The sequence below is a fragment of the Pseudorasbora parva genome, chromosome 19 (genome assembly GCF_024679245.1).
Source record: "Pseudorasbora parva isolate DD20220531a chromosome 19, ASM2467924v1, whole genome shotgun sequence".
Lineage (NCBI taxonomy): Eukaryota > Metazoa > Chordata > Actinopteri > Cypriniformes > Gobionidae > Pseudorasbora > Pseudorasbora parva.
In genome coordinates this window covers 26,793,648-26,821,000 of record NC_090190.1, presented here as the reverse complement: position 1 = coordinate 26,821,000, position 27,353 = coordinate 26,793,648, and the positions used below count along the sequence as shown (strand labels likewise).

The following is a 27,353-nucleotide window of genomic DNA, read 5'->3' as shown; positions in this document are numbered from 1 at the left end:
GTATAAATTATTATATTTCAACAACGAATTGGAGTAGGAACATCATTTTATAATTAGATTTATAAGTTAATGCAAAAATGGTCTTATGAGAAGTTTACATGTTTGCATACAATGCGAGTGCAAGTAAGGCCTCCCTATATAGTCTACACTATACAGCATTCTTTGTCGTTTGATTAAACGGAAACAACAAGGCAATTATATATTACATTCTGAATCAAATTATAATCTTTGTGTGCCCTTTGTTAGAGTTAAGCTTGGTAAAACGTCCTTCAAATATGTCGCAGCCTCAGATTGTAATTTGCTCCAGACTGAGTTGAAGCTAAAAGATCTGGTGACATTTAGTCATTTTAAATTTTTACTACATCATTTTGAGAGTAAATTAATGGTGTGTAATTGTTTTTGACTGGTTGTATGTTTTTTATGTGACTTTTTATGTATAACTGTACATGCAAACAGAGCTGCCTATCTTGGCCAGGACAGGACATTTTAATCTCAGTGAGTTTTTCTCCTGGTTAAATAAAGGTAATAATAATCATAATTAGCAGATATTTTTTATATTATATTTTTAATTCTTTAAGAAACCTTTAGTTTAGGACAATTACAATTCGTTCAGTAAACCAATAAAAAAAAAAAAAAAGCATTTTTATATTTAGTGTTCTCTCCCCGAACTGTCAGCTTTGTGTACTGTTACACCCCTATTATTAATGCAATCTTAAAATCAAAAGTTGTATATGTTAATTATTTAATGCATTGTTAACTTGCATGAACAATGACTATAAATTTAATTAACCAGCTTTGAACTATAATTCAAAAGCTGGTCAACAACTATTAATAAACACTGTAAAAAATAAAATAAAATAAATAAATAAATAAAAAGAAATCACTGTTAGATCATGTTGGCCAATACATTAAATAACGTTAACAAATTAGATCTTATTGTAAAGTGTTACTGAACTTATAAGCTCTTAAACCTTTACTAGCACCAAAATTAGGACCAAAAATTAGTGAAAGAAAAAAAAAAAGAAAAAAAAAACTGAAGAACTCCAAAGGCACACAAAATTGTTTGTCACCAACTATTTTCAAGTTGTTTGGAAAGTGCTGTTTATGTCAATGTCCCAGAAGCTCTCCATCAGTAGGAAATTGGCGCACCATCTCTCCACAGTAGATGTGAATGGACATGTTCCAAAGAGGCAGAAAAGCAAAAAAATATATACCTTGAGGAAAGAATAAGAAAACGCAAAGAAAAAACTTGTTTATAAAACAGATCTATCCATTATTATAATTGGCTCAATTAAATTAAAACGATAGATGTACAGTTGTGCTCCAAAGTTTATATTCACACAGCAGTATCTGTATGAAAAAAAGAAGAAAAAAAAGAAATCATAAAAATGAGCATGTTGTCTCTTTTTTATCTAGTACTGCCCTGATGAATCAGTTTATTCTGTGCGGTGTGTGTAAGCTTTTGACCACAACTGCATCCCCTATGTGATGAATTACCTCAGTGGTCAGGGTAGAATGATTGGAGAGGTTCCTTCACGTATCCCACTGAGCACATCATCTTCACTGACACTGGACTTTAAAAATAGAGAACATTTTAATAATGTTTTTTATTCCTACTGTACAGGGAATTAAACATAACTTAAATATAGATAAATAACCCAAGACCAATGTAAATTGAGAAAAGTATTCTTGCATTTTTCCTCATCTTGCCTTGCAAGTTTCAGCTTACCTCGCACCATCTCCATGAAGGATGTTCCTGTATTTACCACGCCTGGCACAGCAATGCTGCGGCTCCATTCCTTTGGGTGTGTGGCCTGTAAAATATATAATGATTAGGGGATCTGAAAATGCACAAGTGGGAATGTATTACTTACAAATGGACAAATATGTGGCAGGCCTATTACTATTAAATAGTGATGGGGTTATTATAATTATTATATGTATAGTATTGCTTGTTTTTGATGATGTTGTTGCTGAAATGGGGTTGGTTATGGAATTGTTGCTATATTATGAAATTGTCAGATTTTACTTTAACAAGGGCCTGTTACATTAATTATTTCTTATGTGTTTTTGTCTTGTATTTGTACATCTCTGAACTGTTCTGTGTTTATCTTGCTGCAAAACCAATTGCCCTATGGGGACAAATAAAGTATAAAGTCATAAAGTCAAAGTCAAGTCCACCGATAACGGTTGCCATAACGGCACTGAACTTGGATGTCACGGCCGAGCGCCACTAGGCTATTTTAGTAATCACACAATAACTTGACAATTTAATACAAATGTTATATCAATATAGGCCTACATATTCTTTTTACTTTTTATTTTTTTATGGGAATTTCCTGGTAAAATGAAGGGAAAAAAATATTATTTTATTTTATTTTATTTTGCCTTTCCACGGACCACCTTCAGTACCCTCATGGACCAATAGTGGTCCGCGGACCACAGTTTGGGAATGACTGAAGCTGTGTCTCATTTCGTTAAATTTCGAAGGCTGCGTCCTCCGGAGGACACGTCCTGTGTAGGATGCAGTATACGGAGTGTCCTCAATCAGAATTAAACGAGACGTCCTTCGTAGGACACTCAGGCAGAAAGTATCACGTTGCTATGCCAACAAGTTCAGCCTCTTTGCGCTCTCACGCCAGTTATGTGAAAGAAAATTATTTATAACTTGAAAATGACTATGAAATGTTTCTTGTCTTGACAGCAATGTACTGTTCTAAACGTTTAAAATGCACTAAACAGTTGTAATCCTGTTTAACACAACTATCTGTTTGAGGTAATAGAGCTTAAAAGAGCTTAAAAAAAAACAACAAAAAACTACTTAATTTAAACACCGCACCTACGCTCACATGTATATCTGGCGGTGGTGCCGTTTTTTCATGTAATATAAAAAAAAAAAAAATTACGGTTGTTAACGGAGACGCAAAGAATTGTGGGTTATCTTGAGCCGTGAAGGATACTCCTCGTGCACACTCTGAAATCCTGTGAAAGAAGGACACATTCGAAGGTCGCATTTGAAGTGTCCTACTCCCTTTTTTTAAATGAGACGGCCTTATGACGTATGCACTCTTCGAATGCGACCTCCGGAGGACGCAGCCTTCTGAAATGAGACACAGCTTATGTCATCTACACTGAAACGTCTAATAATGCTTACATCCCCATACTCTGCATGAGCAAATCCAAGACGCTTCGACTTGCGTCATTTCCGCTACTCGTTTATTTACTCTTTGAAATTTTATGGCAATGTCGAGAAAAGGCACTGAGTTTTTTAAATGGGCCGACAGTGCGGTGGAGTTGTTGCTGCGAGTAACACATGAATATAAAGTGTGAATTGGCCATATGACTGCATCACATGACTAAAAATGCATCATCGTATTAAAAAGCCCCCGTTTTCACAGTCCACACTACTACGCGAAGACGCCTTTTTTAAATTTATCCGCTTTGGAGAGCGTTTTCAAAACGATACGTTTTCATTGACTTAAAACGCTGTCTCAGTGTGGACGGAAGGCCAAAACGGAGAGAAAAATATACGTTTTCAAATGAAAACGTATTAGTGTGGACATGGCCTTAGGGTATGCAGATTAAAGTCATTACATATAGAGGTCGTTTTACTTGCTTTCTTATTTAAAGAGGATGATATAGTGTTCAGATATATGTTAAATTCTTTCAAAAAGACACAAAAAATTGTCTTGTTATAGCGAATTTACATTTATGGATATAGAATTTACAAAGAATAAACATTAAATTTATAACAAAGAAAGCATTGTTTTTACTAGGGTCGCAGCCATAATGACCAAAAATAATGTCTATAAAAGTTATGGATATGCCTTGCTGGATATTATCATTAATAAAGGCCTCAATATTTTTCCAAAGTTGTTTGACATAGTAGCATGACCAGAATAAATGATAAACAGTTTCTATAAGGACTTGACAAAATGAACATCTTATATCAATATCTGTTTTAAATTTCTTCATGAAATGTTTAACAGGGTAAAATGTATGTATTTTTTTTTGTTTTTTTTTTGAAAGGCACTTTTACTTTATTAGTCAGAAAGTATTTGTGTTTCAAGGACCAAATCTTTTTCCAATTTAAATTTATAAATAAATTATTCCAATAAGAGATTTATTTTAATTCCGGCAGGCGTGAACACACCCTGTGACGTCATGACCGAGACTGCATCTGCAAGAGCGCGTGCAGTGAATGAGACGGCTATGTGAAACAGTTCACCTGTGAAAGGTAAGAAACAACTAATCTTTACGCAAAATCAATTTATCCTGGGAGCATTGGTTGATTGTGTTTTTGGCGTCGTATTTTATGTCATAAATGTATTGTTACTGACGAAACGTTATACAATTGGAAGTTAAATAGCTATTTGCCTGATTTGTTGTACCCCATAATTACTGGAGCCGAATGAATCATTCATGTTTTAACTTTAATACACTTATAACTGTTCAGCGTGTTGGGTTTAACTTTTTTATAACTATAATTAATCGAAACAATAGCGAAACGATTTCAAATAACACCAGACTACGATTTTCTGATCAATCTGATTATCATAGTGTCTTTAATACTCTGGTGTCAAGTGATTAAAAAAGGCGAAAGTTATTTTGTGTATGATACCAAAAGACGTTGCGCATAAACTTATATTGTATTTTACTAAGAGAATGCCAAACACAGTAACAGCGTGTGTGAGAGAAACCTGAACTCACCTGAGCGGTCTGGACGCATTCCACACACACAAAGTTACACTAAGCACACACACATCAACATTTTCTAAAATAAACATTTCTATAACCATTGTTTATTACCAATTTACCAATTTAGCGACGACTTAGCCTCAGTGGCATTTCCCTAATCACATGACCGTTGCGCCTTTTCTTTAGTGTTTTATTTTCTTAAAAAAATAAAATGGAATGCAGAAACTTTCAGATCAGATACCATTTAGTTCATACCTTTACAAATAGTTTTTGAGAAACAACTTTTTTCCTGCTTGTTTGCATTCCTTCATGCTCAAATTCAATGCCAATGAGTCACTACGTTTTGAGGAAGGCCTATGTTCCGTTTTCTTTACACAGCTAATGTTGTAATTTAAAAAAGATTTGGCATCCTATTTTGTAATTTTACCTGTATGCACCATTTAATATAGAGCAGTCATAAGCAAAACTTAAATCATTTCTGATTTCATGCCCAGGAAGTGGCACAATCCTCAGTTTGCTGTGCCCTCAGCAGATGGTGGTGATTACATTTCTGATTAGCTAACTACATTAATCCGGAAAGATTTGAAAATGTAGTTTTTGTTTTAAAATGCTCTCCATCCACACTAACGTTTTCCAAAAGATTCTCATCCACACTGAAACGTCAGTAAATGTCATTACACTTACTGTGCAAGCGTAGACCTCATAAAAGCTCATTGAGATGATACAGACATCATAACGTTATCACAATTCTTCTGGCAGAATTATTTTATTTAGCAAAATATCTCACCATTCACTGATGCATCGCACTTGGTCAAACGTTATTATTATTAGTCCTTTTTAAAGTAGCATTTTATGACAGACTAATTGTAAAATATATATTTTTTTAGCATAGATCATTTCTATGAGGTGGCCAGACCAACATACTTAAAGTGGAGAAGAAAAAAGTCTAGAGTTTTCGTAGTCTTAAAATGCTATCTCCGTGTGGATGGAAGAGAGAGAAAAATGGAGAGAAAAAGATGCGTTTTCAAATTAAAACTTATTAGTGTGGACATGGCCATAAGTTGCCCATAAGGCCAAATTATTTTAAAGTTCCTCATGCCCTGTGCTTGCCATCCATGTTTTGACATGTACGAAGTAAACCATTTTATTTATCAAAAAGATTTTTTATAACTTTTGGGTTTGGTGGTCAGTTCCAAATTGATAGGAATCTGATGTACACTATAGGTGTTTGAAAGGATGTTTTTCAATTTCATTTATATTTTTGTATAATGCATCTCAGAGCCCATAATATTTGATGGAAGCATCCAGTCCTGAATAGACTGACTTCTAAATATTTACCAACTATATCAATGGCTGACTACGGACATCATCTGAATAGCAGCCAATCAGTGACTGCTTTGGATAAGTCAGTGGTTGTTTGTGCTATTAAACCCACACATTTCCGCAATGGCAGCACAGGATCTTCACGCCACTCACGTCAAGTCAGTGAAACCACTCTCAATATTTCTTTGTGCTCTGACTCTTACAACTTAATTGTTTGTAATTTCATCTTAAAATGTATCAGTTATTGTAAATCTACACACTTTTTTTTTTTGGATGCAGAACTCCAGAGACTGGGAAGTAATATCAGATCCAGAATTTTCTGCGCCTGTCTCAGGAATAAGCATGGTCAGTAATGCTGTTCCAGGCATTTGTGAGGGATTCCTCATGAAAAAAAGGAAATATCCTCTCCAAGGCTGGCATAAGGTGAGTTGCATGAAATAAGAAAATATAAATACAGAACAATGAGCTGTGGTAAATGACCACTATGGCTTCTGGTAACCTTTCTCAATGCAACGTTTTTCTTCTTTAGAGGTATTTTGTATTGGATAAGGGGATTCTCATATACTCAAAGACTCAGCAGGATGTAAGTAAAACTAATTTCCCTTATTTAGTAATATTTATTGTTCATTAATATCTGCCTCCAGGTTTTTTCTTAGTGTGTGACTGCTCACTTCCTCAGATTGTCAGAGGCAAGATTCATGGTGCTCTAGATGTTAGCCTTGCGGTTATGTCTGTGAACAAGAAATCCAAACGCATCGATCTCGATGCAGGTGACAGCTTGTACCATGTCAAGGTGTGTATATGTAACTAAAACATTATAGTAGTTATTGATATTGTAAATCATTACAGTTACACATGTTGTCCACCTTCGCTGAATCCGAGTCAAGTCCAATCAAGGCAGTATCCAAATTGCACGATTGCACTCAATATAAACTTGCAATGGTTTGTTGAATGCAGTCTTGTAATTTGGATGCTGTCTTGATTGGACTTGTCTTTATTACAGTACTTCAGTAATTTAGTTTATTTTTCAAATATTTAAACAGCTTTAAGTATTTGCATTCTGCATAGGGCTTTTTATTGAATATCTTTCACAGAAATGTTTTGGATATGGCTGGGTTTGCAATTAAGTTTTTTCTTCTTCTGCTCACTCACCAGCCATTTGCTACTAAATTAAATTACCAGCCATTCAGAATGTTTACTATCCAAAACAAAAATATAAGCAATAAACCAAATTATTAAAGTCACAGCTAAGATTAAGATATACTTAATATTAAATGTGATTCTTCATCTAGCTTTGACAATCATTGTTTGCAGTTACAATAAAACCCTAATACCATGTACTGATTCTGAAGCCCTATTCGCACGGGACAAGTATTATCTGGGGACCTCTGGTGATTTGTAAAAATTGCAGAGAATGTCTGTGATCTTAATCCCATGTGAATCGGCCATGTCTCTAATTTGTAAAGTAAAAATTTATATAAAAAAATCCCCCGCAAATTACCTACCATATTTCCCGGAACACTGAGGTCCTGTGATAATATTAGTCCTGTGCGAATCTGCATCTCTGTGATTTGGCCAGAATTAGGCAGATTGTATATCATTTTTGCAAGGTTTTTGTTTTCTGTGCGCATTTCTATCTTTCTTTCACAAAGAATGGAGGCTGCATTCATAATGCACACCGTTATGAATTCCCGCACTGATACTTTCACTTTAGAATGAGTACCAATTTGGGAGCAAATTGCTTGAATGGTGTGTTTAATATTTATATCAATACTATTCTTAATGAAAAACATAACAGAACAGTACAATGACAAGCTCGCTTAAATGGCCGCTTTCACATTTAGCTTTGAAACTGAATCTTGTCAGCTTCTCACTCGTGATCAATGAAATCTGACTCTGTCGCTGGTCTGTGCTCAGTTCAGTTTTTAATTGTAGCGTCTTGTCTAACTGAACTAAATTATTTTTATTACTATAAAACTATCAAAACGATATTGATACGTACAACTGTTTATGATTTCATGCAACTATATCTATAACGAAAAAAAACATTTACAAGTCTTGACATCATATCCGGGAGATAAGTCAGTAAATTCGAGTACAATCACAGGCTTTTGTTTATCCCATGCGAATGTGCCACGCAAAACTCAGATGTGGGTTTTTTTTTTCTAAATCACAGAGGTCCTTAGATAATACTTATCTAGTGTGAATAGTGCTTTAGTGCTGTTTTAAAATACATGTGACTTCTCTTATAAAAACCGCATTTTTGTTGTAATTTTCAAATATAGCTCACACTAAAATAATGTTTAATGGTACATGTTGACGCATCTATTAAAAAGTGAACTGTTTTCATTCCAAATCCGTTTGATAATGAAAATAGTGCAACAAAACATGTTGATGATAAAACTATATTCTAGTATACATCCTTCTCAAAAAATTGCATATTGTGATAAAGTTAATTATTTTCCATAATGTAATGATAAAAATTAAACCTTCATATAATTTAGTTTCATTGCACGCCAACTAAAATATTTAAGGTCTTTTATTGTTTTAATACTGATGATTTTGGCATACAGCTCATGAAAACCCAAAATTCCTATCTAAAAAAATTTGCATATTTCATCCGACCAATAAAAGAAAAGTGTTTTTAATACTAAAAAAGTCAACCTTCAAATAATTATGTTCAGTTATGCGCTCAATACTTGGTCGGGAATTCTTTTGCAGAAATAACTGCTTCAATGCGGCGTGGCATGGAGGCAATCAGCCTGTGGCACTGCTGAGGTGTTATGGAGGCCCAGGATGCTTCGATAGCAACCTTAAGCTCATCCAGAGTGTTGGGTCTTGCGTCTCAACTTTCTCTTCACAATATCCCACAGATTCTCTATGGGGTTCAGGTCAGGAGAGTTGGCAGGCCAATTGAGCACAGGAATACCATGGTCAGTAAACCATTTACCAGTGGTTTTGGCACTGTGAGCAGGTGCCAGGTCGTGCTGAAAAACAAAATCTTCATTAGGGATGGGACGAAATATCGTTTGACAAAATATCGCGATACAAAACGTGACGAAACGCATCGAGGTCGAAAAAAATGGATCGCGAAATAAAGATAGATAGCACTGCTGCGTGATTTGCGTAGTATATAAATAATTTAGTGTACTATATGTGTGTGTGTGTGTGGCAGACATGACATAAAACACAGCGCGCATTTTCTGTTTGATCTGAGGCATAGCCCATAGTTGGAAAAAGTGAGAGCAGTCAGACAAAGGATGTAGCAGCAAACATTAATAGTGAAAGAAAATGGCATTAGCATTAATATTCTAAACCAAAAAGGCAGTTATTGCCTACATAAACTACCATATTTTCTGTTTAACTTTTATTAGACTCCAGAAAGAAAAGGGCGTTTTTTTCACTGAGCACATTCTCTGCAGTCTGAGTGCGATGCACTGCAGCTCACTCTCGCTCATGTCTGAGGTAAATCATTAACACCATCACCCTGCTTACAGTACACCTGTTTTATTGAACTAAATACATTACAATCGGCTAAAACAAATGCACAGGTTACTTTCCTGAACAAGTCGAGTCGTCCGTGTTCTTCACACTGCCCACGTGAATCGCGGACCAGTTTGGCGCGCACAGCCGCACACGCAAAATACCGGCAGTTCAATAGGGAATGCGGATCTCTTAAAGGGGCCGCACTATATTCCTACTCGTGTTATATGGACTTCCTCCAGGTATGGTGTGGTTCTGGTTCGCTCACTGGTACACATTAACAATTTTTCATACGAACTTTGCCCTGTTCTGAATTAAACTGCCAGTGTAAAAACTCCCTTTATATTGTTAAAATGAGAGAAATCACTACTTACTCATTATTTTTAAGTTTAGGCTTAAGAGACATGAACAATTTCTTAGATAAACATATCTATGACCTTTGATATGTCTAGTCTTCATGCTGTATTGATTATTATTGAATAAGTATGGTTTCACTAATAATAAATATACATTTGCATAAAGCATGCATATTTGTCCATACCTATGTTGATTAGAGTATTAAAAACTTAATTTAAGATACATTTACAATTGCTAAAAAGGTGTGATTAAATTGCGATTAATCACGAGTTAACTCATGATCAATCATGCAGTTAATCGCGATTCAATATTTTAATCGATTGACATCCCTACAGTGCCCTCCACAATTATTGGCACCCCTGTTTAAGCTGTGGTCGCGGACTTCTAAAAATTCTCCTTTTTTTTAAACAACATAGAACCAAAATGCAAAAAAAGAGAAAAATCCTACCTTTCGTTTAAGTACATTACTTAGGTGGTACAAAAAAATCCCAGATTTGGAAAAAAATTAAAAATATTTTGATATCGTATCGTGACGTATCGTATCGTAACCCTGGCATATCGAGGTGCATCGTATCGTGAGTTTAAGTGTATCGTCCCATCCCTAATCTTCATCTCAATAAAGCTTTTCAGCATATGGAAGCATGAAGTGCTCAAATCTCCTGATAGCTAGCTGCATTGACCCTGCCCTTGATAAAACACAGTGGATCAACACCAGCAGCTGACATGGCAACCCAGACCATCTCTGACTGTGGGTACTTGACACTGGACTTCAGGCATTTTGGCATTTCCTTCTCCCCAGTCTTCCTCCATACTCTGGCACCTTGATTTCCGAATGACATTCAAAATTTGCTTTCATCCGAAAATATACTTTGGACCACTGAGCAACACTCCAGTACTGCTTCTCTGTAGCCCAAAAGTGGCTTGACCTGGGGAATGCGGGACCTGTAGCCCATTTCCTGCACACGCCTGGGCACGGTGGCTCTAGATGTTTCTACTCCTGACTCAGTCCACTGCTTCCGCAGGTCCCCCAAGGTCTGGAATCGGTCCTTCTCCACAATCTTCCTCAGGGTCCGGTCACCTCTTCTCGTTGTGCAGTTTTTTTTGCCACACTTTTTCCTTCCCACTGAGGTGCCTTGATACAGCACTCTGGGAACAGCCTATTCTTTCAGAAATGTCTTTCTGTGTCTTACCCTCTCGCTTAAGGGTGTCAATGGGTGTATTTACATGCACACCAGTAAGCTGATAACTCCAAAAAAATCAGCTTATTGAAATAACCAGTTTTCCCCGTTTACATGCAAACCAGTAAACGGACAACGCAATTAATAATGTCCGTATCTGACTCTGAGTATTCCAAACGTTACGTCAGTTGTGATGTTACATAAAGCGTGCACAGTGTCAGCGGAAGATTTACGGCTCATATAATCCCTCATGGAGTTACAGATGCAGCGTTTTGACTGAACCTCTTCTAGGCTACTTCTGCTACATGAGAAAAGAGAACACCTCTTTACAATTTTCTCGGTCTTAAACGAGTCTGCGTTTGCAGGGCTTGACATTAAGCATGTTCATGTGCTTGTCCTTTGGACAAGCAAATCGTTCATTCACTTGTCCGAGTATAAAATTTGCTTGTCCAGAAAAAAGTTCGATATTTTTTTTAATTGTGTGTGTGTTGTAACTATAATTTATTCTGAAGCAATATTCTCACCAGTGTTCAATCAGCTTTGACATATTTAAATCTGCATATTTGTGAATTTAAATGTAATTTTTTTAATGAATCATTTCAAATTTGTGATATTTTCACCTTTTACAAAGGGCATTCCCCCCCTAATCTTATCGAATAGGCCTATGCTTAAGGTTTAATTTTATATTGTTAAATTTGATCAATAAATTAAATTAAGACTACAAGGGCTGTTAACAATAAAATTAAATAATTTACACTGAAAAATTACAACTGCATTAAATAATGTTTTGAGAATTGTAGTTTTGAATAGACACATAAGAAATGTTGGAAAGTATGTTTAAACATGAAACTAAACCTCTAGTAGGTGGCAGCAGGTGGCCGTCTTAATGAGTGAGTCATTGAGTCGTTTATTCAAACGATTCATTCAAACACTTGCTGCGTCCCAATTCGCCTACTTATACTACGTCCTAAAAGTATGTACTCTTTTTTTGAAGAAAAGGTATATACTTCTGAGTGTGTAGCAGAAAAGTATACAAGCTTCGGGACATACTACTTCGCCATCTTTAACGGACTCTGTCGCTTAGTTACGTGCATCCCGTCACCGTTTAACTGCCCTGTCAATCATCGTCAGATTCGTCACAGTTCAAATCCTCCACATTCACTTTAATCTCCTGCCGTATCAGAGAGAAATGTAGCCGCTTGTTGATCTGCCATGTGTGGGTCTTTGGGGGTTAGAGACTCTCCTCATGTGTTTCCAGTTTAAATATAATGATGCATTTAAAAGTTAATGGCCAAAGGTGTCATTAAAAAAGTTCACAATGCTACTGGAGGTGAAATATAATGTGGACAACACTGAATAAATATATTTTTGTCAGATTAAATATTGATAGTTGGTCACTCAAACCCCTTTATCTAAACTTCTCTACTTAACCGTCGAACTCGCACATCCGTCATGTTTGTAGTTCTTTAACGCTTTTTATCCGCGTTTGTAGTTCTAATCGAATCCTCGTCCAACTCGCAATGGGTTGTGGGCAATATCAGCCTTTAGAGTGCCCATCGATTCATACTTCGAATTCGGACCGGAAATAGTAAACCATCCGGGAATCTTTGGAATACTCTTTTCAACATACTACGATTTGGGACATACTAATTTTATTTACGAATACTATTTAGGATCGATAGTATGCGAATTGGGACGCGGGGACTGAATCGGTCAGTAACACACTGGTTGCTGTGAGACGCATTACGGTTCTGCTGTGTGAACAATTTTCGCTGCTGAAATCGAACAAAAGTACTCAATGTTGCATCTAAAATGTAAGTGACTTTAAGTGAATGTAAATGTAAGTGAATGTTAATTAATTGTTTATGAAACTGTCATATGAAAGCAGTCTCATTTTCAGTCGTGATGGTATTCAGGAAACGGCTTAAACGCTCTAGACAAACTGTAGGGGGACCCCGAGAGCAAAAGTAGCCAAGTGCTGCTTTAACAGAATGAGCAAACTATATCATATTTTTCTATAAGAAGCATAAACTTTAAGACACAGAAAACATATTTATTACTCAAAATGCCCAATATACAATCTTTCAACCTATATTTTAACCAAACCTTTTTTAATGTTAATAACTATTTGAATGGTGCTTTGCAGTGTAACAGTGTTTAAACAACCTAGGAGTTATGCTGCCAGTGTGAGTACACCCGTGAGTACAAAACATCTCAGGTTACTCACGTAACCTATGTTCTCTAAATAGGGAATGAGACGCTGATGTCATCACCTTTAAGCTATACTGTCGCACGCGCCATCTTCTCCCCAGATTTCTCTGCCGAGCAAGACGGCTTGTCTGCATTGCCTGGCAGCATGTGCAGCGTTTCATTCCCTATTCAGAGAACATGGGTTACGTGAGTAACCTGAGACGTTCTCTTTTATAGGTTCACTTCGACGCTGCGTAATGACGCATATGGAGAACGGTATACCACACACGGCAAGCTAAAGCACTGCTTCATAGCTGCTACATACACTCTGAGAATAGCAGCCGCCGCCTCGGCTGCAAACTTCTCCTGCAGAAACTCCAGAACTGAACCGATAGGGCAGTCAACTGGCCTTCTACTGTGGGCCGAACACCATGCCTGAAAAACCTCCCACTTGGAAGAGTAAGCTTCCTTGTAGAGGGGGCTATGGCATTAGCGATGGTCTCCTGCACATCTGCTGGTAGACCGGCCCTTAAAGGGATCCCATGGTGTTGACTTGTATGGCTTAATATAACATAAACAATGTCTCTTACTGAATTATGTAGTAGAAAACCCATGAAAGATCTACATTATTTAAAAAATCGATTTTATATTTGGACCATGGGCGGCGCCATTTCGTTTGCGTTCTAGGTTGATGACGTAGAGTGGTTGCACTACTCAATCAGCTGGCGCTACCCGTAGCTATTTTTACCACAACGCAACTCGAAAATTGTTTCAGAGTTAAACAAAACCAATGAATTGCTTTGTAATTGTACTTAAAACACACTCAAACATACATGTGCACACAAACTCACCTACACAAGTCACAAACAGATCGGCGGGCGGCCACACACACTTGAGAGACTGCGCTCGCTGTCTCAATCGAGATGTTGGGCTGCTCAGTCTCCACGACAGGGGCTGAATCTGAAATCGACCCCCTATACGCTGAAATAGGGCATTATTTGAAGGGACGGCCATTTGTAGTGTTGTCCGACATCATAGTGGACATGTTCGAGTGCAGTCATTCAGTCTCACGTTGCACCGCAATAACGAGTGTACAGCCGATTTACAAACAGCTGTCCGACTTCACGCACCCAAACATACATGTGCACACAAACTCTCTCGCTCACACAGACTCACACACACCCCAACAGATCAGCGCGAACACACACACACACACACACACACACACCCCAACAGATCGGCGCGAACACACACACACCCCAACAGATCGGCGCGAACACACGCGCGCACTGCGTGTGCGCATACATAACCCTCAATCCCTGTGTTGATATCATAGGTTGATATCATAGATAGACTGTTGATATGCAGTAGGTTAACTGTAATGCCTAATGTATCCAGCAGAGGGAAATATCTAGGTAGGACGATGGGATAGGGTAACGTGAGGAAGAGAGGCAGGATGTTTTGGTGATGATGCATTGGATTGGTTTGCGCATTAAAGTTTGAGCACAAGCTCAGTGAATTAACCTCAATCTTTAAACTTTCACTTTCACTAAACTTTTCACTTTCACTAATACAACTTGGAGTGAATGAAGACGAGTGCGTGAAGTCTGACAGCTGTTTGTAAATCGGCTGTACACTCGTTATTGCGGTGCAACGTGAGACTGAATGACTGATCGTGACTACAAATGGCCGTCCCTTCAAATAATGCCCTATTTCAGGGTATAGGGGGTCGATTTCAGATTCAGCCCCTGTCGTGGAGACTGAGCAGCAACATCTCGATTGAGACAGCGAGCGCAGTCTCTCAAGTGTGTGTGGCCGCCCGCCGATCTGTTTGTGACTTGTGTAGGTGAGTTTGTGTGCACATGTATGTTTGAGTGTGTTTTAAGTACAATTACAAAGCAATTCATTGGTTTTGTTTAACTCTGAAACAATTTTCGAGTTGCGTTGTGGTACAAATAGCTACGGGTAGCGCCAGCTGATTGAGTAGTGCAACCACTCTACGTCATCAACCTAGAACGCAAACAAAATGGCGCCGCCCATGGTCCGAATATATAATCGACTTTTTAAATAATGTAGATCTTTAATGGGTTTTCTACTACATATTTCAGTAAGAGACATTGTTTATGTTATATTAAGCCATACAAGTCTCAACACCATGGGATCCCTTTAAGACTAGATTTAGAAGATTGGCCTCGCCCTCTCTCAATCTGCACAGAACCGCCGGAATCAGTTTGATGGGCAGGAATGCATAGAGCTTCAACCCCGGGGCCAGGGGTGAACGCATCCACTCCCAACGGCGCAGGAGGACTTAGAGAGAACCAAAGCGGGCATTGGGACGACTCCTTCGTAGCGAAGAGGTCCACCTCCGTTCTGCTGAACTGCTCCCAGATCTGTGCTACTGTGAGAGGATTTAACATCCATTCCCGACTTGAGTTTCTGCCTCGAAAAGGAGTCTGCCGCGAGGTTCAGAACCCTGGGGATATGGACTGCCCTGAGGGACAGGAATTTGCCCTGGGCCCACAGGAGGAGACGGTGCTCATTCCTGTCCAGGGTGCATGACCGAGAGCCCCCTTGTCTTCACATGAGACACCACCGCCATGTTGTCTGTCCTGACAAAGACATGGTGCCCTGTGAGGAAGGTGAGGAAATGCCGAAGGCCCAAGGTGACCGCTCTCAGCTCTAGGCAGTTAACATGCCAGGCTTGAGTCTCCTCCGTCCAGATGCTGCACGCTGGACGGCCTTCGCATACCGCACCCCAACCGGTGAGGGAGGCGTCCGTCGTGATCATCTGGCGACGGAAAACGACCCTGTGCCGACACCTCTTTGGAGAAAAAGGTGGTCTGTTGGGATGGTAAGAACACACTCTTAACGGTGTTCACAGCCAGGCATGTCCTAAAACTGGAAATCTGAGCAGAAGCCAGACGGTCCTGCATTGATACGGAATACAGACAGACCCCTAAAAAGGTGGTCTGTCGGGATGGTAAGGACAAACTCTTTAACGGTGTTCACTCTTAGGCCAAGGGAACGGACGTGACGAAGCCTAGAGACTGTGATCTTTTGCCATCTCTCTGGACTGGGCCCATAAGAGCCAATCGTCCAGGTAGTTGAGTATGCGGATGCCCTGGAGCCAAAGCAGGACCAGAGCAGTATCCACAAACTTAGTGAATGTCCTTGGCGCCAGAGCAAACCGAAGGGGAGCATCCTGTATTGGAAAGCCTTCACTCCAAAGGCAAACCTGAGGAACTTCCTGTGTCGTAGAATGACCTGAATATGGAAACGCATCTTACAGGTCTATCGACACGAACCACTCCCCTGCACGAACCAGGGCAATGTTTATAGACTTCAGTGTCCACATCTTGAACCTCCCTCTTAGGAGGGAAGAGTTCAGACGTCGGAGGTCTAATATAGGCCGCAGCAAAACTGATGTGTGTAGCCCACCTGAATCATGCAAAGTGCCCAGTGTGACACTCCTGGAAAACGTTTCCACTCTTAGACGAAATGAGAAGAGGAGTAGTGAAGTGCAGTGGGCATACCTGATTAGTGTGCCGAACTGGGACTCCATGGAGGGATCGTCCGGCCGCAACGGAAAGCCGACGTCCAAAACGGCTGCTTTCAGGATCTGGAGACCTAGTTGTGCAGATCGCTGAAAAATGACAGTTTCCTTATTAACGTGCGCTACGCACTAGCACACTTCGAAATTTCTCATCGAGCTTAGAAGATTGCGATTTGTGGGAAAAATAAGGCCAATCAATCGCAAGCTTCTCGCGCATCGATGAGCTCAGAGTAGGCCGCACAGGCCACGTTTTTTCCTGGCCGCTAGGCGGGAAAGCGTAGTCAAACGAGACAGGCCCAAAATCCTCAGAGTTGGATGCTGTCGTAAGCAAAGTGTAAGCCAGGCCGAAAGAAACGGTCTTGCGTGCTTTCGGGCTAGGGATCAAATAGTTTTGTGCGCGCATACAAGCGAAAAAACTTTGCTAAGCGCGTGTGCTCTGGAGAGGGAGTAGGCCGCAAAGGCCGCGCTTTTTCCTGGCCTCCAGGCGGAAAGGCATAGTCAAATGAGTCGGACGCTGTCATAAGCAAAGTGTAAACCAGGCCGAAAGAAAAATTAAAATGTTTAATCGCATGATTTTCTGTGATTAATCGCAGTATGCTCAAAAATCAATAATGAATACAAGTGCAATAACATATGGTTTGCAAACACTTTAAACAAATGAGGTGCTTTTTACAGCAGTTAAAAGTTAGTAACAGTTACAATATTTCTTGTAAATATCAACTTAAACATGAATTTAATCAAATTAAATTAAATTGGTGGTATACATATTGATTCTGTAGTAATATTCTCATCAGTGTTCTGTCAGCTTTAACATAGGCCTACTCAAATCTGCATATTTGTGATATTCACCCCAGGGCGTTATTTAATTTTATAAAGGCCAATTTAAAAAAATCTTGTATCTAAATGTATGCCTCATCTTTCATGTTAAATTCTTACATTTGAGTAATAAATTCAGTTATAATAGTAAAGAGTAGTAAATAGTAAAAATAGGCTGTTACCAATAAAATTAAATAATTTAAACTGCAAAAAATACAGCTGCAATAAATAATGTTATAAGATTGATGTTCTAAATAAAACATGTAATCATACTTTTAAACATAACTGCCAATAGGGAGCAGCAAGTGATCGTCTTCATGAGCGAGTTCTTTAGTAACTATTTTTCGTCTGTGAAATCATGGGTGAAATAGAACAAAAAAAGGTTGTTTGGATCTAAAATGTAAGTAACATAATATGAATTAGGCTACTTGTTTATTGAACTAGGCTACACCATTCATGCAACACAATTCACGATTGCAAAGTCGACTTGTGTTATTAACAATATCATAAATCATAAATATCAGCAACTACAAAAAACAGTTTTACCCAGGCCGTGATTCTATAAGGGCTTCAGACAATCGACACGCCCATGGGTGTACCCCATATGCGTCATCACGCAGCGTCGAAGTGAACCTATGAAAGAGAACAGTGTTTAAACTCTTTTTAAATTCACGATACTGATACATCACGGTAAAGTTATTTTTATTGTTTAATTTTAGTTGTTAAAAATAAGAACAAAAGCAAATTGCAAACAGTGGGACAAATGTAATATTACAAAAATATGAATCAAAAAAGTTTAATTGTTCAGGTACAAAAGGCTTATTTAAAATGTATTTAGAAATGGTACAAAAATGGAATAATCTAATGTAAAAGTAAAATACTACGTAGTCTTCACTGTATGAATTAAATTGATCCTTATTAAAGGTACAAACATTATTTAGTTGAGCAGTAAGTTGTAGTGTTTGTAAGTTGATGGCGTTGATTTTTACCTGCTTTTGGCAGGTTGATTGTGTTAATTTCAAACCCTTGTAGCAAGACTCCAAAACTATCTAACAATATCTTATTACTTGGTGGATTGGCTTGTCTTTTGCTTTCAGGCAAAGAGTGATGATATTTTCTACATCTGGCTGACCAAACTGACTGCCCACCGCCAATTTAAGAAGAATGAGGCTATAAATCTGCACCACGGGGTCCTGCAAGCACTCTCGACAGGAAACAACAGCACTTTGCCTGCCATGGCAAGTCTTGCACAGAGAAACAGATTGATGGTAGGGATTTAGGTTGTTAAATCTGAAATTAGAGATTAGGTTTGTGTTTTCTCTTTGACAATATTTGTCAAAACTTTATAATTATTTTAAAGGTATGTTTTTTTTGTTTGTTTTTTAGATTCCACATTATCAGAGATCAGCATCATTGTCCGGATCAGAGTCACAGGGTTCACCATTAGACTCTTTATCTCAAGGAAATAGTAAAGTTTCTGACTGGCTCAAACAAACAGAGGATGTTGACTTGTGTCATCAAGGTATGTACCACCCAATACGTTTTAATTCAACATGAATATACAGGAAATCAGTAAAGGTTTTTAAGGAATTAAATAGATTTTAGGACATGTAGTCGTTCTTTCCTTTGCAAAGGATGCAGTGAGTAAGGAAAGGAGTATGGACAGGGCTCTCTTGCAGCTGTAGTGATTTTTTTAATTTTGTCCATCCAAGCACGTTAAGTAAGGTAGTGATTGGTGCTCACGTAACCGCTGATGTTGTGATTTTTGGATCACGCGCCATTTAAGGTGTGGTTATGAGTACATCAGATGACCACCTTCCCCCCTCTTAGTTTGGTCTAAGTCAAGGCACTAACACTAGTCAAGGTCTTTTACCTTGCTGTATGAGAACATCAGAACAGGAGGCTGCCCAGTCATTTAGAATGAATGTAAAGGGGGAGAGTTGGTCAGCTGATTTATCTGAAAGATTGGTGAGATTTCTAACTTCTAGAGCTTCTTCTGTATTATCAGCACAAGGAAGACACAATTGTAATTAATAGATCTTATTAACAAAAGAACAATTAACGCAACTACTAAAGGAATACAATGAATGATAAAGGAATAAAGTGCATAAGATGCATAAAATACATGTAAGTTGAGTGTGGCTATCAGTGATGCACGGGTTGATCCAAAACCAGTGGGTGTCTGCGGTTATGAGCATCCAAAAATATTTTTAATGGTATTTGGGTTGCGGTTGGTCGGGTCGTTTGAAATAAAGATGACGCAGGACAAAATGCCCGATTTCGAAATTGTACCTTTTTAATAGGCTATCTGTTTTTAAATGCATATAGCCTAGCTCAGTAATGTCCAACACGATCACATGGTAATGCATATCAATAGTATGAGTGTGCAATCTCGTGGAATTTATACGCCAAAATGAGTTTTGCGCGTGCATATGATACGCACTTTATGGCGTGTATATGACACGCTCTTGGGTAGAATGAGGCTGGTGGGGTGGGTGATTTGTGAGTATAATACGCCATAAAGTGCGTATCATATGCAAGCTAAAAAACGTGCATAAAACTCATGTTGGCGTATATAAAAGTCTGGGGAGAGACGCACACTTCAATTAGACTGGATAAACAAATGCAGCATCTTAATTGTTAAGAAAATGAAAGAAAAAAAAAAGAATAAATTAAGCCTTTATTACACAACACTAGGCTATATCGTTCTGAATTCAGAAAAAGAACAGTTTGCGATTTGCGCTCCTAGGTGCTTTTGCACTTTTCCAAATGTGGGCTTTCTCTCAGTTGACCTGCTGATGAATTCTCCAAGCAGGGTCGAAACATAAACATCGCGTTCATCATCAATAATATGCAATATGCATCTAGAGCTGAAATCTGAAATGGACAATGATGGGCCGCCTCAAGAACTCACTGCTCTCCCCACTGCACCTCTGAGCGCACGTCAGGGCCTGAAACATTTCTCCTCCACAGGCTGGATTAATGGATATTATGTCAGGGAGCATGTACTACTTTAAAAAAATGCTGGTGCTTCACTAAAAAAATGCTTCACTAAGGAGTGTCTAAGGAGGAGGAGAAGTTAGTAAACCTTTCATTCAATGCTGATTCGTATGATGCCCTGCACATGACGTGCAAGAAAAATAAAAGTAAATTGTGCGCACAATTGAATAATTTGATTCCTTCGATTTATAAATCGTGTGTACAATTTAGCCAACTATTTTTCCCTGCATCTCTCATGGATTAATTCTGTAGTAGTGCCCAATTGTGTTACCCTAGTTATAAGGTTAGGATTAGGGATGGGTTTAATGTAGAGACTGGGCTACATATAATAATAATAATAATAATAATAATAATAATAATAATAATAATAATAATAATAATAATAATAAATTAAATTAGCTCAATAGGGATTTATGGGTATTAAATTTATAATATTTAATTATTTATAATTGATCATAACTGGTTATGATCTAACTATAAATCTCTAAATCACCGAAAGGAAATATCTAACCTAGGTCTTTAAGCAATATAAATATTGTATTGCAATTAACAAATATATATATTAAATCATTGCAGAATAACCTTTAAAGAATTAATTCAAAACTCATCTGATTTGTTCGTTTAATGAACGATCAGTACAATCTCTTATCAACTCTCAAAGTTTTATTCTTTCTACCAATTCTTTGGGAAGGTTACTCTTCTGCCGACAAAGAATAAACTTTCCGAGCTATTGGGATATTAGTTAAAGTATTCAAAAATACTTATGAGAGCTGTAGCTATAGATCTGAACATTAAAGTGACTTATGTTTTGTGAGCAGCAACAATGACAATTAAACATGGATACAATGATTTTAATAATTGATACTAGGAATATATACAACTAAATAAAGAATACATGTATATACAGAGAAAGGACTAAAAGAAAAAGACAAAGGAGAGAAACCCATTATACTTGCATGGGTTGCTTTGTGTTGAGTATAAAATAATGTGTGTGAGTCCTCTCAGAGCTTTCTCTGAGCTGGAGCGCTCTTTCTCAGTTCTCCCAAGTGATCATTAGGACTAGGGCGGTTACCGTTTTACCGCAATACCGCGGTCACGTGATGCCTACCGCGGGTCTGAGCTTGTCACCGCCATCACCGCAAAAAAAAAAAAAAATAGGTTTACATTTCAGTCTTCATATTTTCTGCTAGAAAAACTAGCATGTTCACTTTATTGTGATTTTTCTAAAAATATTTTATTTGTATAAAAATATATAATTTACTATAGGCTACTCTGTATTTTATCTCTTTACATAAATATATTTTCTAGGCCTACTTAAAAACTACATTTTGTTATTTTGCTAACCCGAATAAGGACTCATCCGCACTACTTCGCAGGTGAGGGGAAAATTAGCTTGCTTCCACATAGGAGGAGTTGTGCAATTTTTATTTTAATATTTCCCTAGTATTTTCTACTAAATTAAAACTATATTTTTGAACTATAATATTGACCCAGTGTTTTTTTTTAAATGTGAATGCGGTTTTACGTGATTAAGCACAAAGCTTTTAAGAGAAATAAATTCGCAGATGTTACATTGCAGCCATGAAAACGGGCTATGGATTCATGCCGAATGTGGGAGGGAGGCTGAGCCCAATTTAAGATTTGCCAGCTTTTTAGTTCTGTTTTGCAATCTGATTTTTGCGATTTCCGTGAATTTTAACAATAGGCCTAACGTTTTTTTTTAACGTTATTTTATCCCACAGGACATCTCGTTTCTTTTCCCAAATCTTCACTCGAGGCGCACCCATTTTTGCAGGGAATCATAAACGTCTCTTCCTTTCGTTTGCATTCGTTTTTGTCTATTATACCCGTTCACATCTTTTACTGTGGTAAAGTAGAAAAACACTTTAGGACGAAATATTATTTAACACAGTTTGTGCTTGTTATTAGACATGAGGTGCGTTTATTCGCTAATAAGTTTATTTGAATAGCGCCGTTCACGTGCACCCAGCGGTTTTACTTTCGTTTTCTCTAGCAGTGAATAATCAAATATAGCCTAAATGTCTTGACCCTGTGGAAAATAAAATTCACTCGTCAGGTGTTTTACAACAAGTGTTGCTTTGCAACATCAGGAGAAAACATGAAGACGAAGATATTTGCGACGGTGTGTATCCAGCTCGTGTCCCACATTCATCTCAAGGCGCAGACCGGCATGACGCATCTTTGCGGGGCAATGGGCTATGAAACAAATCATTTTTAAACAAATGTTTAATTTTCTTATATTCTTAAGATTACCATTATTTACTTATAATCATTTAAATGTTTTACAGGCTGTAGCCTATGTGTTGTTTCTAGTGATCGACCGATATATCGGATTCCCGATATTTTTCCCGATATTTAAGCATTTTCCCATAATCGGGTATCGGTTTTGTAATATCGGATTTCCCGATAAATGGCGCCATCTTGTGGACGTTTTGAGAACTGCATACAAGCACGCCATTAACGGACTGTCTGAGGGGAGATGATCAACAACGGTGTTTAAAGGTAAAATAACCTGCATCCCTTAATTAATAAACTTTGTTTGACATAACATTAATGCACAATTGAGATATGCACAAATAAGATGTTATGAGATATTATATAGTTTAAACTTGGCACTGTAGAGACGACTCACTGACAGTCGTCAGGTAATCCGTTATGTCACAATAAAGACGTAACTTCACATGAATGAAACAAAACAGCCATGAATGAGAGCGTGTTGGAAGTAAAAGCACAGAATTTCTTTCTTTCTGTGTGCTTATGCTCAGTCGCATTCAGCCATTCACTCACAGAGTTGTTGCTCCAGCATATATGCTAACATTACCGTAGTAGGCTAAACAAGACCAACTCGTTTAAAACTACTTAAATTATATTAACGTCTGCTATATAAGATTTATATAATAAACATCTTATTAATTACAGCTCCGTGAAAATGAATTCTTAGGCCACCATGAATGAGAGCATGCTGGAAAGTGCTAAACTTATTTCTCTCTCTGTGTTGTTTATGCTCTGTCGCATTCTCTCACGGAGTTGCTGCTCCAGCATATAGGTTAGTCACAGTATGTAAACAAGACCGACTCGTTTAAAACTCCTAATTATATTAACGTCTGCTATATAACATTTATATAATAAATATCTTATTAATTACAGCTCCGTGAAAATGAATTATTAGGCCATCATGAATGAGAGCATGTTAAGCGCCAAACTTATTTCTCTCACGGAGTTGCTGCTCCAGCATAGGATAGTCACCGTATGTAAGACTGACTCGTTTAAAACTCCTAGCTATATTAACGTCTGCTATATAACATTTATATAATAAATATCTAATTAATTACAGCTCCGTGAAAATGTATTATTAGGCCTATCTCCGCAAGATGTGTAAGTTAAACGCAGAGATGAAAACAGCGCTGTCGTCAGCATTTCATAGACATACACAAACATTAATTTTTGATACCGTACTAGATGAGATAAAAAAAAGAAACAAACCCGCAAATACATCATAGCTATTACAATTCCAGAGAATATTCAATCTTTAGTCTATTAAACACATAAACCTTTTAAAACTGTAGTTTAAAAAAATGAATGCTTATATTTATGCTCATAGTTATGGGGATTTGATAGACTCAACTCTCATTTATGTTCTCCATTTGAAAATATTAGACTTTATATATGTATTTTGCCTGTTGTTAATATGGCTGCATTTATAAATAAAAAGTTGAAACAGCATTAATGTTAAAAGGACTGCGCTGTATTTAAAAAAAAGCTAAATTTTTCAGACTATTTATTGATGTAGATGTCTTTTGTTCTGTATATAAGGGAGTGAAACCGCAAAAATTACAGTGTTTAAAAAGCGCAGTTAAGTGCTTTTGCTGTAATGGTAAAAAAACAGAAATAACACAATAAATAAATATTGGTTCTATATATCGAGTTATCGGCAAATAAACACCCAAATAATCGGTATCGGTTATAAAAAATCAATATCGGTCGATCACTAATGCTATACATACTATACTATGCCATACATTATAGTTCTTCTTTTTAATCCGCTTAGAAAAGCGCCATGTTTTATTTAGTGTCACCATACTTGATCGTTCAACTATTCGTGTAGCTGTATTTAAATAGGGAAAACGTGGAGGTGTTTGTTTGCTTCTATATTGATCTCTGTTTGGTAAAAACAAAAAAACACAAAGTGAAACAGTGAAACGAGCGATTAAAAATAACGTGATCATCCTGATTATACAGCATATGAATCAAAACTATCTAATGTTACTGAATGAAATGTGGACCCAGGACGAGCTATAGGACTGTGTAAGCAGACGGTGTTGATGGACTCGATCTACTCCATCTGTGTTTGATTATCGCTCTGAATCTGATCTGGAAACAGTCTTTCACAAAAATTGGATTTTCTCATGTTTTTGTTCAAAATGTTGCTTTTTTTAATGAAACCTACCCATATTCAAGTGTTGATAAAAAAGGAATGCATGACGCTAGAATAAAACGTTTTTTTTTTGTTTGTTTAAAAGAAGAGGGTCAGCTCTTTATTTTGATATATTGCATGCTCAGATTTTCATTAAACAAAATATTCTATGGGCTATTAAATTTTGGTGAAAATTGTCAAAAACCCTGGTGGTGGCTGGCAACTTTTTTTTAAAACGCCGGCGGGAAAAGAGTTAATATGAAAAAGCGGTGAAGTAACCATTTAACTGTTTTGGAATGTTACTATGGCAACCATTTTTTAAAAGAAAGCTACGTGACTAGGCATTGGCCGAAGTTATGACGTCACTTTGTAGGCCAAAACGTGGAAGTGAGTTAGCATTTTAGCACTTCCGGTTTCCTCGCTCTAAGTCAATGGGTTTTTTGAATGGGTTGCTAAATCGTCTAAAATAAGGTCTGTGGTTAACAAAGCCTCTAAATATTTTCACGTTTTGATCTATGACATAAAAAACACTAGTTCTAACCTGCTTGTGTTTTTATTTTTATTTTTTTACTTTATTGTGTCTTAAAAACGGTGGTTGCTAACAAGTTGCTGAAAGGGACTACATCCTTTGGCTGGGACTTTAGACGTCATCGTGACAAACAGGAAATCTCACCAGCCCGCGTTTCATTCACTTTTGAATTCTGTAAGTAAATGTTTCATAAAAATAAAAAACTAGCCTGCGTTTCAGCCTCACGTTCTTAGAAGCTTACCTTTCAGTTAATATACATAGTTATATATTTAGTCCTTTCAAATAGTAGTGTTTCCAAATATTGTTGTACACAGAAATCTGTGATTATTAAGGTAACCGATTACCAGTTCTTCATTTCTGTGGAGAGACTAGTGTTTTGTTTTGTCCCGAGATAGAACCACAAGTCTTCGAATGAAAGCTGCGCTGTTCTACATGTCCAGATTTATAGTGGTTCTCTCCTTGATATATGATCAATCGCCTAAGAAAAAGGACATATGATTGTAAATTGATACGGCTGTAGCTTACATCTGTAGTGCTTCTGAGGTAGTAAAAGCAGGTTTTTTTCTGGCTAATTAGCAAATGGTATGCAAACATACAATCAAACATAATACAGTGAAAGATAATCTTTAAAATCTATTTGGGGCACGATGATCAGGCATAATAGCCTATTCACAAAGAAAATAATATTAAGGTTTATATTAACTAACAAAATAATAAACGAATAAATAAAACTCAGAGAGGCATGCATAAATCCAATTAGTTTCTAACATTTTTGGAAAAAACGAATGGGCAATATTTCTCATGAAAAAGTGGATAAGTGTTCATACACAGCGCAGATCATAATGAGCGAATGTGTTTTTTAAATAAAGTTTGAGGAAGCTTGATGATGACGTAGATCCGCCACTGTGCTGTAGTCCGTTTATAGCCTACCGTTAGCATTTTATATCTGACAGCTTTATTTAGGCTTCAAACGGTATACATTTTGGATTCACTTGTAAAGATTATCTTGATAGACAAAACGTGTAAGGGTCATAACTCTTTGATGAACACAGATCTTATTTTTTGCGATTGTCCAAAAGTCTATGGGGAAAATGCATAGGCTTTTGATCCAGGGAACCCATGCGCTGCTAACTTCCGGGTTGGCCTACAAAGTGACGTCATGACTTCGGCACTCTATAGCAAACACTAAATAGATGATCCAGGGCACTACAAATTCAATATATTCATTATATTCTACTTAACCTGTTACTGATGTCTGGATTATTTAATGTATGCTTAAATAAACCTGTCATGAAAATGACAGCCACTGTGTGCAAGTGATTATATTTAAACGACTAACTGGATAAATAAAAATGATATTATAATTCGATTTAGAAGTTAATGCAAAAACTGCCTTATGGGAAGCTTATGAGTGTTAGTTATTATATCTAAAAATAAATAACCGAATGGCTTATTGTGTAATAGTTGGGCTCTGTTGTTAACCTTTAATATTAGCGGTTGCTATGCAACGTGGGGAGAGGACGCTGGCGTTGTTTGTTCGCCGCTTCTCCACCCACAAATCATGTTAACTGTACAGTTAGATTTAGATTTTTTTATTTTCTTATGTGTGACTGGTCAGTCAGAGCTACAATTGGCACTGTTGCTGATTACTGGTAGCCACTGAGAGGACGTTGTTCGCCGTTCGCCGTTTTCCACCGCTTCTCTGATGTTTATTTTTGAATAGTTGCGGTTGGTTCTGGTTTGAAGGACATTTCATGTTGCTCGCTGCGACTGCTCTCTCTTCTGGGTGTC

At 37.5% G+C, this 27,353-nt stretch overlaps 1 protein-coding gene and 1 long non-coding RNA gene across 7 annotated transcripts in view; one reads left to right on the top strand and one right to left on the bottom strand.

Annotated features, from left to right (window-relative positions):
* Positions 1-1,097: 1,097 nt before the first annotated feature.
* Positions 1,098-4,852, bottom strand: LOC137048197 (uncharacterized). Of its 2 annotated transcripts, XR_010899338.1 has the most exons (4): positions 4,818-4,852; positions 1,730-1,814; positions 1,498-1,574; positions 1,098-1,214 (listed from the first exon to the last, which is right to left on the bottom strand). It is a non-coding gene; the product is annotated as an uncharacterized lncRNA (long non-coding RNA). The 2 variants fall into 2 exon arrangements; XR_010899337.1 differs by lacking the exon at positions 4,818-4,852 and having other exon boundaries at positions 1,730-1,865.
* LOC137048196 (oxysterol-binding protein-related protein 3-like) overlaps positions 4,167-27,353 on the top strand; it is a 159,801-nt gene continuing 136,614 nt past the window's right edge. For all 5 annotated transcript variants that reach the window (XM_067426240.1, XM_067426239.1, XM_067426237.1 and 2 more), the window contains exons 1-7: positions 4,167-4,237; positions 5,978-6,179; positions 6,301-6,444; positions 6,551-6,604; positions 6,701-6,814; positions 18,696-18,866; positions 18,985-19,120. In XM_067426240.1, the coding sequence (XP_067282341.1) occupies positions 6,048-6,179; positions 6,301-6,444; positions 6,551-6,604; positions 6,701-6,814; positions 18,696-18,866; positions 18,985-19,120 (751 nt within the window). In that variant the 5' untranslated portion in view covers positions 4,167-4,237; positions 5,978-6,047. The remainder of the gene's footprint in view (positions 4,238-5,977; positions 6,180-6,300; positions 6,445-6,550; positions 6,605-6,700; positions 6,815-18,695; positions 18,867-18,984; positions 19,121-27,353) is intronic.